This window comes from Mesoplodon densirostris, chromosome 4, assembly GCF_025265405.1.
Source record: "Mesoplodon densirostris isolate mMesDen1 chromosome 4, mMesDen1 primary haplotype, whole genome shotgun sequence".
Taxonomy (NCBI): Eukaryota; Metazoa; Chordata; class Mammalia; order Artiodactyla; family Ziphiidae; genus Mesoplodon; species Mesoplodon densirostris.
In genome coordinates, this window is record NC_082664.1 from 79,784,018 (window position 1) to 79,796,766 (window position 12,749).

Here is a 12,749-nt window from a genome sequence, read left to right on the forward strand (position 1 = left end):
TTGGATAAACCATGATGGATAAGGATTTTGCACTATTAATACCCAAGTGCAGAACACAGAGCACAAGTTCAGCAAATCCGTGTTCTCGAGGAAGTCTAATTGCCACCTTCTCTTCACAGCAAGTGAGAAACAGATGGCAGTGGTGTGTAAGGAGTCACCAAAGGAGTATCTGCAGCCGTTCAAGGACAGACTCAAAGAGTTCTTCCAGAAAGGTAGGAGGTGTGACGTTCTTAAACGTCCTTCCTTTCTCCATGTTTCTCTGACACCTACTGCCCTGTGCATCCCGCCTGAGCACCGGCAGCTCCGATGATTCCATTAGACCATCTTCCCATGGTGGAGCCGTACTCAACTTAGATGGAGTTGTCCTGTAACCTTTATATCACCTTTTAAATCTGCTGTGAGATTTTAAATCCTTTAACGTCACTCCTGTTTCTGTAAACTTTGCGAGAGAAGGCTTTCTCTCTTTGTCTCTTCATGGATCCCCAGAGGATCCTCAGTCCCTGTTAACTGACAGATGATGTCCATGCAAGGCTTATGCAGTTGTGCAGGCGGATGGTGATTATCTTTCTGGTTTTACGAGTATAGCAACTTGAAAACTTGTGTTGTATTTTCCATTCTTTTCAGAAAGGAAAATTGGGGCCAGGTGAATGTCACACATCCAATCACTTGGCAACCGTCAGCCCTCTGGGGTTAGCGGGTGGAAGTGATATGCATGAGACCCAGTACTGACTTAAAAATCTTACCGAGTTATATCCCTTCCTCCATGGTTTTGGCAGGACTAGGGAACTTTTGTTGAGCCCTGGTAGTGAACGTGAAAGTTTAACGCCTTTTGGATATTTCCTATTCTGGTTTCTCAAATTCAGCCTAGATATAAAACAAAAATAAGTGTGGGGCACAGTTTCCAATTATAAAATAATAGGTCATGGGGAACGTGATTTACAGGATGGTGACTGTAGTTAATAATACTGTATTGTATATTTGAAAGTTGCTAAGAGAGTAGATCTTAAAAGTTCTCATTATAAGAAAAAAATGTGTAACTCTGCATGCTGACAGATGTTAACTAGACTTATTGTGATGATCATTTCACCATATATACGTACATGGAATCATTATGTTGTACACCTGAAACTAATCTAATGCTATATGTCAATACTATCTCAATAAAGAAAAAAAAAAGTGTGGGGTAGTTAGAGGGGTCTTTTGTCTTTGCTAGAAAGCCAGAGGAAATGCATGTAGGAACCTTTAGGGGTATATCAGCATGCTGTTTCTATTTATTACTAAGGCTACATGATATCACACCATCAACAAAAGACCATTAAGCAGGGTAAATCCATAAAGTATGGCCAAACCACCTTGGAAATTGGCAGGGAAATTCTCAGTCCATGAGTCAGAGAAACTTCATTCCAGCTGGTCTCTTGGTGCAGAGTTCATTGCTCCCTCCTCCTGGATGAGGTCTCATTTGTGTTGAAGCAGAAGTCAGAATTCTCTCTTGGCCATAGCTGAACCTTATATATGATGGAAGTAGTGCCAAAATGCCATCAGGCCAAGTATCATTTTGAGAGCAGATAGTAATACCAACACTTACGGGTTATGTGGCTAAACTTAGGTTTTATATGTGATTTATTAAAGTAGATGCATTGCTTTATGATTATTTTATGTAAATATAACCTAAATGGCCTAAAGAAGAGCACGAAATATTTCCCTTTGCTGACCCCCAATTAATAATTTCTACTTTTGACATATGCATAGGGAACTTGAAATGAGGCTCATGTGTATTTCAATTCCATTCCTTTCTTTTTCCCATTTCTATTTGTTTAAATTTAAAATTTGTTTTATTTTTATTGAAATCTAGTTGATTTACAATATTGTGTTAGTTTCAGTGAATATAAAACACGGTGAATATATATATATATCCCTTTTCAGATTCTTTTCCCTTATAGTCTATTACAAAAGATTGAGTATAGTTCCCTGTGCTATACAGTAGGTCCTTGTTGTTTATCTATTTTGTTATATGTTAAACACAAACTGCTAATTTATCCCTCTCCCCCGTTTTTCTCCTTTGGTAATCGTAAGTTTGTTTTCTATGTCTGTGAGTCTCTTTCTGTTTTGTAAATAAGTTCATTCGTATCATTTTTTTAGATCCCACATATAAGCAATATATGATATTTGTCTTTGGCTTACTTCACTTAGTATGATAATCTCTAGGTCCATCCATGTTACTGCAAGTGGCATTATTTCATTCTTCTTTATGGCTCAGTAATATTCCATTCCACTGTATATATGTACCACATCTTCTTTATCCATTCATCTGTCAATGGACATTTAGGTTGCTTCCATATCTCGGCTATCCATTTCTATATTTAATTGCTATTATTCTATATCTAGAAAATTCTGCAATGAGTATGTCTGGGTATTATTGGCTCATATACTGTAGTGGCCTTAGGATCCTTTCTCTTCAAATTAGCTAGCATTTTAAAACACTTATGTTGTGAATTTTTTTCTTTTTGTTGGGAGAAGATAAATATGAAAAGATTTAGAACACTGAAAAGCTTCTTTGATGCCTTGGAAAAGGAATTTGCAAATCACTCTTGGGAGTTCTGTTTTAGCTTCTTCTCTACCAGGTTTCTTAAGAAAACTGTGATCTGTTCTGAGAGAGGGAATTGAGTTGAGGCAAACTGGTCCTTGAGTCAGGAAAGCAAGGATGTGGCCACAATAAGCTATTCTAAGAATGCCGTAGAGCAGTGGTTCTCAACCCTGGCTGCATACTAGGATCACCTGGGGGAGATTTTAAAAATTTCAACACCGGGCCAAATTCCAGACCTACCACTAGCATCTCTAGGGGTGGGACCAGGTATCAGCATTTCTTTTTTTTCACTCCCCACGTAATCCCAGTGTGCAGCCCAGGTTGAGAACCACTATTGTCAAGCTTAGTTCACCTCTTAATGGGTATTCAAAGGTATTTCGTCAGAGCCCACTATGTGTCAGGCACTGTGACAGAGGCTGGAGATCCTAAGATGAGCCATAGACCCCTCGTCCCTCTCTCAAGGACCGTCTTACTGGGGAAAGGTCTGTAATTGAATAAAAGAGTCACCTCTCCTTTAACCAACAGAGGGAAGGGAAGATGGGAAGGACATAGGAATAGCCTCAAATTATGCTTAAAACAAAGTCAGCCAAAATGAGACACAAAGAATTTGGAGGAAAATTACTATTCTAAAATGAACTTTAAAATATAAAAATAAATCTTAAACATTGCCAATGTCATGTGGTGAAAAGAGCCACTGTTGAAATACCTGTGTTACTGTTGACTCATTAGTTAACTGAATTGGTCAAAGAACAGTCTAGAATTGTGCCGCTCAGTGTGTCAGGCACTGGCCACATGCAGCTGCTGAGCAGTTGAAACGTGGCTAATCCAGACTGAGAGGTGCTTCACAAATCAAACACACACCAGATTTTGAAGACAGTACCAAAAAACATGCAAAATATTTTATTTCTGCTTTTTTTATATTGGTTACATGGTAAAATAGTATTTTTAATATATTGGGTTTAATAAGTAAAATATAATACTAATCTTGACCTGTTTCTTTTCATTTTTAAGCATGGCCACTAGAACATTTAAAATTATATCTGTGGCTTGCATTGTAGCTCTATTGGATAGGGCTGTCTAGAAGTAAGATCCCTTGGCCTTTCCCATCACATTCCTTCACTTTCCTCCCCACATTATTGTTTTACCTTCTCAGCTTAAATCCTAGGTTATTTGGACCCAGTATCACAAGCTAGCCTCTCCCCACTTTTGCTCTGGGTCTGGCCATTGTTTGGCTCTCAGGTAGGAGTGCTTAACTGAAGGAGGTGACAGCATGTTACTTCATCAGGCTACCCCTCTGTGGTTCAGGAGGCGGTGCCTTGCTACACTACAGTATATACAAATGAAATATCTCTTGGCTACTGTAGAGTTCCAAGTAGTAGTCCCTTTTTTTATGGAGATGGTTCACGGATTCATAGAAAATGTGAGATTTCTCATCTACTATAGATGTGCATTATCCACTCTGGATGATCAAGTATTTACGGCAGTTATCATAAGTGTAGGTATCATCTAATATGCCACTCATAAGAAACACCATTATTCCAAGTACTACTAAGAAACAAAAATTGCTGCCGATTAAACCATGACATGTCATAGATGACACGAGGTACCCCAGTATCAGAGATGCTAAAATATGAAAATTCCATCAATTTTGAAATTGATGTAAGATGGTACTGTAATTGGGCATATAGGAGCAGAGAGGAGGGATGACTGACACTTCCAGGTAAGTGAGGGAATATTTTGAGCAAAGGAGATGTTTTTTTTTGTTTGTTTGTTTGTTTGTTTGTTTTTGCGGTATGCGGGCCTCTCACTGTTGTGGCCTCCCCCGTTGCGGAGCACAGGCTCCGGACGCGCAGGCTCCGGACGCGCAGGCTCAGCGGCCATGGCTCACGGGCCCAGCCGCTCCGCGGCATATGGGATCCTCCCAGACCGGGGCATGAACCCGTATCCCCTGCATCGGCAGGCGGACTCTCAACCACTTGTGCCACCAGGGAGGCCCAAAGGAGATGTTTTTATTCAGATCTGAAAAAACCAAAGATGACAGTGATGTCAATGACAAGCAGTGACAATGACTGCTAACATTTGGTGGTTGCTTCTATATACCAGGCACTGTGGGGAACAGATCATTTTACTTTGTCTTCATGACAACTCTCTGAAGTAAACACTATTATCACCCTGTTGTCCAGATGAGGAAATTTAAGATTAGGAATTCTCAGCAGACGAGTTATAAAGGGCATTCCAGGCAGAGGAAAACACTGCAAATCTCAGGATGAAAGACATGACGTGTTTGGGGAATGGCAAGAGACTTGGTGTAGCTATATCACAGGGCGTATGGAAAGAACACAAGACCCAAAAGGAGCAAGTCACAATGTGACTTGCTAAAGAATCTGAACTTTGTCTTACGGGCCACTGAGAGCCTTTGAAAAATAGTATGTATGGGAGCGACACGGTCATGTTGGATTTGTTTGCTGTGATGTTGGTGTGTTGGGATCATTTTGCTTTTTGTTGTTGTTAAGAAATACATTAGGGCTTCCCTGGTGGCGCAGTGGTTGAGAGTCCGCCTGCCGATGCAGGGGACATGGGTTCGTGCCCCGGTCTGGGAAGATCCCACATGCCGCGGAGCGGCTGGGCCCATGGGCCATGGCCGCTGAGCCTGCACGTCCAGAGCCTGTGCTCCACAACGGGAGAGGCCACAACAGTGAGAGGCCCGTGTAACGCAAAAAAAAAAAAAAAAAAAAAAATGAAATACATTATAGGGAATTCCCTGGCGGTCCAGTGGTTAGGAAGGACTCCACACTGTCACTGCCAATGGTGCAGGTTCGATCCCTGGTCGGGGACCTAACATCCTGCAAGCCGTGCAGCACAGCCAAAAATAAAACAAAATAAATAAATAAAAATACATTTAAAAAAAGAAATACATTATAACTAAGAGCAATATAAGGAAGAGTTGGGACAGTAAAAGACTGGAATCCAGTCCATCAAGCTCTTCTCCAACAGTCCAGGCAAATGATGGTAAGAACTTGAGCAAAAGCAATCAGAGTAAAACTAAGAAAGGAAGGGACATATCAGTAAAGCTTTTTGGAGTTACAGAACTAGATGACCTATGAGAAGTAAAAAAACAGAGGAGAAAAGGATAACTCTCCTTTTCCTTGCTCAAATAACTGGCTGGATACTGATGTGGAGGACCCATTTGGGACAGAATACAATGACATAAACTTTGGACACGTTGATCAGACATACATTTGAGACACACAGGTAGAATACGGGGCTCATAGGAGAGTGCTGGGTGAGACTTTATAGGGGATAGCAGTTTAAGTCATAGGAGTGAATGAGACACCCCAAAGAAGGGGTAGAGAAGGAGAAGTTGTGGAGTATCTGAGCACAGGGTATAATATAATAATCATAAATGAGAAAAGATACTTCTGTACTTCTGTAGTATTTGGCAGGAAAGCCAGTTTTCAATTAGGGGTCCATCACTCGTAAAGTCTTAAGCAATTGCCTTCTTTATGCCTGAGAAGTCATACACATGCGTTGTGACTCAGCTGATTCATGGTTAGGCTAATTTTCATATGAGCTGCAGTTCAGTTCTAACGATCATGATGATTTAATTTTCTTATGTAAATCATAACCTGTTGCCACACTCAAGCAGAGATGATGTGCCTGTCCTTCTGTCTTTTATCATCCTTCCCTTCTCCAAAGGCCCTTAGTGTTATTTAACAAAACTTGTTCTTAACTAATTTCACTTTCTGCACAGAATCGAAAGTAATTTTAATGGCACCCCTTTTCAGAGTTGCAGCCTCCATGGCATCTGAGCCCTTTCCCTGACGTGGGTTTTCTTTTCCACACTAGTCTCTTATTGATTCCAGTTTACAGCTCCGTTCAGAGTGACCTTGTGCAGGCATTATTTGAGCTCATGTTTTTCCACCCTCAGATCAAACATGGTCATAATGATATGGCCTTCAAAAATGGGATGCTCACATTAAAAGTCCCCATAAACGTGGCAGGGATCCTGTAATTGAGAAAAGGCGCAGAACAACTGATTAGATCCCAGGTATAGATCTTTAGGGTGGTCTTTTCATGCTGTTAAATTGGTCATTTGTATTTATAGCTTTGGCAGGGAGGGCTGGAACCTAACCTGGTGCTAATACCAATACTGTCCCACACTTGGCCTTATCTCATTCTCCATTAGTTTTACTTAGCATCCATGAGTGGACCCAAATCAAAGTAAATCTGAATAAGCCATGTTAGTCCTAATTTATCCAACTATCTTCTGAGGTTCTTTGACCGGCTGAGATTAAAGATATTCTTAACATCAAGAAACTGTTTTCTAGTAAAAAGTGAGTAGATAAATTTACCAAGCTTAAAAAAAACAATAACTCTGATTTCGCACATTGAATGCATAAAGAATTATCTATGTAGCTGCATACCTCGTGATAGCTGGGACTGTGTCAGTCTGGTCCTATGCATTTTCTTGTCTCAACATAATATAGGCTTAGCCTGGCCCATAATCGGTGTTAATAATTATTTTTTAAATTAATGAACAAACAACCTGAGTCTTGTAAAGTGCTTGCAGGCTTCCCCCCCGCCACCCCCGCCCCACATGGGTTTCCTGTTTAAATCCTTTTTAGTATTGGTAACTTGTGCCAGAATCTGGTAAGATGTATCTTTGGTCTACAGTGCATGCCTGTGGTTAGGTCTCCTGGATATCAAAGCATCTTTCTATGTTGCAGATATACATAAATCCATTCTTCATAAATACTTAGCTCAGAGTAGATTGATAAAGGCTGTAATTGAACCTCTATAAACTGTAGAATAAGAGCAGGTTATTAGGTAATCACTTCAACCCCCAGAACGTAGAAAGAAAACCATCTGAGTCACCATATTCACGCCTTAAGATTACAGAGATCAGGACAGGTCATTGATCTGGACAGTGTGACCTGTGAAAGGAAATAATTCTTACATTCTTTACAGGACTTGTGGAAGGAAGAACTGTGGCTGGGGGAACACACACTCTACATGGGCCAAAATGAGTTCTTATATACATCACTACTCAAAAAAGTGCCAGCAGGGATGGCTCCAAATAACATCAGATGGCCAAGAGTTAAGATAATCTGTTGTGATTTCCAGGTCACTGAAGTAACAGAGCAGTAATACTTGGAAGGTGGAGAAAGCCATCTTATCAGAGGCTTCTTAAGTAGACTCTTACCTGAAAGGATTTGAATCAGTTTTTTTTTCCAGAAATTTCTGTCAAGAGCACATATTTGCCCCCCCATCAGTTCTCTATCTTCTCCTCTCCCACTCACTTCCCCTCCTTCCCTCCTCCCTCTGTCCCTTTCCTCCCCCTTTCTCTCCTCTCCCTCCCCTTTTCCCTCTCTGCTTCTCCCCCCTTTTCTCTCTTCTCCCTTCTACTCAACCCCCTTTAAATCTTTTTTTCTTTACATCTTTATTGGAGTATAATTGCTTTACAATGGTGTGTTAGTTTCTGCTTTATAACAAAGTGAACCACTATACATATACATATATCCCCATATCTCCTCCCTCTTGCGTCTCCCTCCCTCCCACCCTCCGTATCGCACCCCTCTAGGTGGTCACAAAGCACCGATCTACTCAATTTTTCTTTTTGGCCAAGCATCCAATAAGTTGTCTTTTCAGTAACTTTTGTTCTCTTTTTCTTTTCCTTTCTCTCCAACGAAAAGTTTTGCAAAAAGAAGAAAAATGTCTAAATTCTTTTTACTGATATAAATACCTGAAAAAGATTGCCTGCCCCCCAAAAAAGAAAGAAAACTATAGACCAGTCTCACTATAGTTGTTCAGTCTGTTGGTAAATATTTAGAATATTACTCCTGAAAATAATCAAACAGATTCATTTCTATCCATATCCTAGTGGATAGAAAATGGATGGATGGGGTTCAAAGGTACTATGTAGACTTTTTATAAATCTTGGTATTTAATCACCGTGTTCCTCTTCAAAATAAATTAAACAAATAATTTTTTTAAACAAACAGCTGTATGGTACTTTGCAATTAAATTTTTTCTCTCAAGACTGCTTCCCCTTTTAGGATTTCCCCATTGTGGTACCATTTGTGGTCCCTAAGCCCACTGAACCTAGCCCTTTCTGTTCAATTTCCAAAGAACTGGAAATTAACTGCTCCCACTCACAGCCTGTTTCCCTCCGTTGGGTGCTGGACTGGTTGACTTAGAAGGACATTTGAGGGCCTCTTGTATTTTCCTGCTCTTGTGAATGGAGAGCCCGATCTATGAGCTAGTACCTTGCTTTCTTTCCTTGCGGTCCTCCTCCTCAGCACCCCTCCACAACAGACACACAGACACAGTCCCTCAAATTCTTTCTCCTGGCCTTACATTGCCTCCTCTCATCTTGCTCATGGTTCTGTCACTCTTTTGTGATGCCTGTAACTGAAGTGTCCATGAAGAAACCTCTTTGCTCTAATATGGAGGGTGTTGGATCTTTTCCTCATCTTTTGTTCCCTGCGCCATAATGTATTCTCCATTTCGTTTGGGTCCTCTTACTTCTTCAGTATATAGATGTCTTAGGTGTCTTGAATGTACCCTTTCCTAAACATACAGGATGAGAGAGTAAGAATCTATATCTCAGATTACCCTGGCACAGACCATCTTCTAAACCTAACACCAAAGTAGGACGAGTTATCAGGCATTTCTGTCTCAAGACCATTATCAGGATATGACCTCTCCTGTGGGTATTTGGAAAGAAAGGCTTCGTCTCCTATTTTTAAGCAATGTCTCTGAGCTACATACAGGTAAAAGAGAGATGGTGGTGGTTGGATTTGGACAGAAGTGTGGGGTAAGTATTATTAACTCTTACTTATATAGGTCTTCTCTAGAGCAGCAGATATTTAGGAACACACACGTGTATGTGTGCACACATGACAACAATAGCTCTAAGCTTATGAGACAAAAAGGTGCTTTAGTGGAACAGGAACTGTACCTTAAAATTCTTACAACCTTGAGTAGGGCCTTTAACTATTAAGTATTATAGCATCACTAGGGCCCATCTCATGATGGTATTGTTGGTGTTGATGTGATCCCTTCCTTTCTGTTTCATTGTGGCAGAATCCAAGATCCTTTGAGATTATGGAGCCACAATTAGAATAACTCTTTGCTGATGAGAAGCGGCCCCACGTAGAAGTAGGGGATGGAGCCGAGTGAGCCAGGCTCTTTCTGTGTTTAGACCAACTTGTCCACTTGTGAATTCTCTTTCCATATTTCAATGGCTTGTTTTAGAAAAACTTGAAGTAGACTAAGTTGTATCCCCCAGCAGCAGGGTTTAGTAACTTCTGAAGTTTCATTTATGATACTGAGCCATAATCACACTATTTAATCTTCCTATCATGGCTTCATATACCCTTTTTGGTTAAACCTGTTTGCTTTTTGTTTTTAAAGTGTTCTGAATGTAGCAGAAAGAGCATCGTGCTTGAAGTTAGAAGACCTAGGTTTGAACACTAGCTTCACCACTTCTCTGTGTGTTTTGGGGCAAGTTTTTAAATTTCTCTTCACCTTTTTCTTTCTTGTCTGTAAAGTGATAATAATAATATCTACTGTAGGGGCTTCCCTGGTGGCACAGTGGTTGAGCGTCTGCCTGCCAATGCAGGGGACACGGGTTCGTGCCCCGGTCCGGGAAGATCCCACATGCCACGGAGCGGCTGGGCCCGTGAGCCATGGCTGCTGAGCCTGCACGTCTGGAGCCTGTGCTCCGCAACAGGAGAGGCCACAACAGTGAGGGGCCTGCGTACTGCAAATAAAATAAAATAAAATAATAATAATAATAATAATAATAATATCTACTGTATAGCATCATTATGAAGATTAACTGAGACAGCGTACATGTGAAACCACCATAGGAACTATAAAGCATTGATAAATATATTGTGTTATTTTTACAGTGTGGTTATTATCCCACCACCACCCTCTGTGAGAAACACCAATTGGTTGAAACTACTCTCCCTTGGGTTTTCAGTTCAGACAGGCAGTTGGAAGGATTCTTCTTTTGGTTTGATGGTTTTCTTCGGTAGTATGCATGTGTTCCTTTCTTTTTGTTTTTTGTGTATCTATTGTAGGATTTTGATTTGGGGTTACTATGGGGTTCATATATGTTGACCTATAACTATATCTACTTGTTTTAAACTGGGAGTCATTTAAGTTCAAACACATTCTGAAAGATCTACTTTTACTCCCCTACCCCACATTTTGTGGTTTTGGTGTCATATTTTACATCTTCATGTTTATCCCCTATTTGTTTGTTGTAGTTATAGTTGCTTTCACAATTTTTTTTGTCTTTTAATCTTTGTGCTGGCTTATTTAAGTGGTTGATCCTCAGTCCTTACTATACATTTGCCTTTCCTAGTGGGATTTTCCCTTTCCTATAGATTCTTCTTTTCCACTTAGAGAAGACCCTTCAACATTTCTTTTAGGGTAGGTTTAGTATTTTTTTTTTTAATTTTTATTGGCGTATAGCTGATTTACAGTGTTGTGTTAGTTTCAGGTGCACAGCAAAGTGAATCAGTTATACATATATATATATATATTCACTCTTTTTTCAGATTCTTTTCCCATATAGGCTATTACAGAGTATTGAGTAGAGTTCCCTGTGCTATATAATAGGTTCTTATTAGTTATCTGTGTTATATATAGTAATGTGTATATGTCAATCCCAATCTCCCAATTTATCCCTGCCCCCCGATTCCCTAGTAACAATAAGTTTGTTTTCTACATCTGTGACTCTGCTTCTGTTTTATAAATAAGTTCAGTTGTACCCTTTTTTTTGGATTCCATATATAAGTGATATCATATATTTGCTTTTCTGTGTCTGACTTACTTCACTCAGTGTGACAATCCCTAGGTCCATCCATGTTGCTGCAAATGGCATTATTTTGTTCTTTTTTATGGCTGAGTAGTATTCTATTGTATATATATACCACATTTTCTTTATCTATTCCTCTGTTGATGGACATTTAGGTTGCTTCCATGTCCTGGCTATTGTATATAGTGCTGCAGTAAACATTGGGTAGGTTTAGTATTATTGATGAACTCCTTTAGTTTTTCCTTGATGAGAAGATTTTATCTCTCCTTGTATTCTGAATGATAGTCTTGCTGGGTAGAATATCCTAGGTTGCAGGTTTTCCCTTTCAGCACTTTTAATATATCATGCAACTCGGAAATTAGCTGATAGGGCTTCCCTGGTGGCACAGTGGTTGAGAATCCGCCTGCCAATGCAGGCGACATGGGTTCGAGCTCTGGTCTGGGAAGATCCCACCTGCCATGGAGCAGCTAAGCCCGTGCGCCGCAACTACTGATCCTGCGCTCTAGAGACTGTGAGCCACAACTACTGAAGCCCATGCGCCTAGAGCCCATGCTCCACAGCAAGAGAAGCCACCACAATGAGAAGCCCGCGCACCGCAATGAAGAGTAGTCCCTGCTCGCCGCAACTAGAGAAAGCCCACGCACAGCAACAAAGACCCAACACAGCCAAAAATAAAAAAATAAATTAATTAAAAAAAATGAAATTAGCTGATAGCTTTACGGGGATTCCGTTGTGTATGGCTTTTTGTTTTTCTCTTGCTGCCTTTAGAATTCTCTCTTTAACTTTTGCCATTTTAATTATGATATGTCTTGGTGTGGATCTATTTAGGTTCATCTTGTTTGGGACCCTCTGTGCTTCCTGTACCTGGGAGTCTGTTTCCTTCTTTGGTTTTGGGAAGTTTTCAACCATAATTTTATCCAATACTTTTTCAATCTCTTTCTCTCTCTGGCCACCTTCTGGAACCCCTGTAATGCGAATGTTGGTATGCTTAACGTAATCCCAGAGATCTCTTAAACTGTTTTCATTTTTTAAATTTGTTTTTCCTTCTGCTGTTCTGATTGGGCGATTTTCTTTATTCTATCTTCCAGATCACTTGTGCATTCTTCTGTATCACTTAGTCTGCTATTCATTGTTTCTAGTGTGTTTTTCAATTCACCTATTGAATTCTTCACTTCTGATCAGGCCTTTTTATATTCCTAGCTCCTTGTTAAAATTTTCACATTGTACATCTGTTCTTTCCCTAATTCAGCCAACAGTTTTATTACCAATGCTTGGAATTCTTTTTCTGGTAAATTGTTTATTTCTGTTTCATTATTTTTTTCAGGTTTGGTT

General features: G+C 40.1%; 1 protein-coding gene across 3 annotated transcripts in view; it reads left to right on the plus strand.

Moving 5' to 3' along the window:
* The window catches only part of FMN1 (formin 1), a 411,489-nt gene that overhangs the window by 301,820 nt on the left and 96,920 nt on the right, over positions 1–12,749 (plus strand). For all 3 annotated transcript variants that reach the window (XM_060096555.1, XM_060096556.1, XM_060096557.1), the window contains one exon: positions 120–212. In XM_060096555.1, the coding sequence (XP_059952538.1) occupies positions 120–212 (93 nt within the window). The remainder of the gene's footprint in view (positions 1–119; positions 213–12,749) is intronic.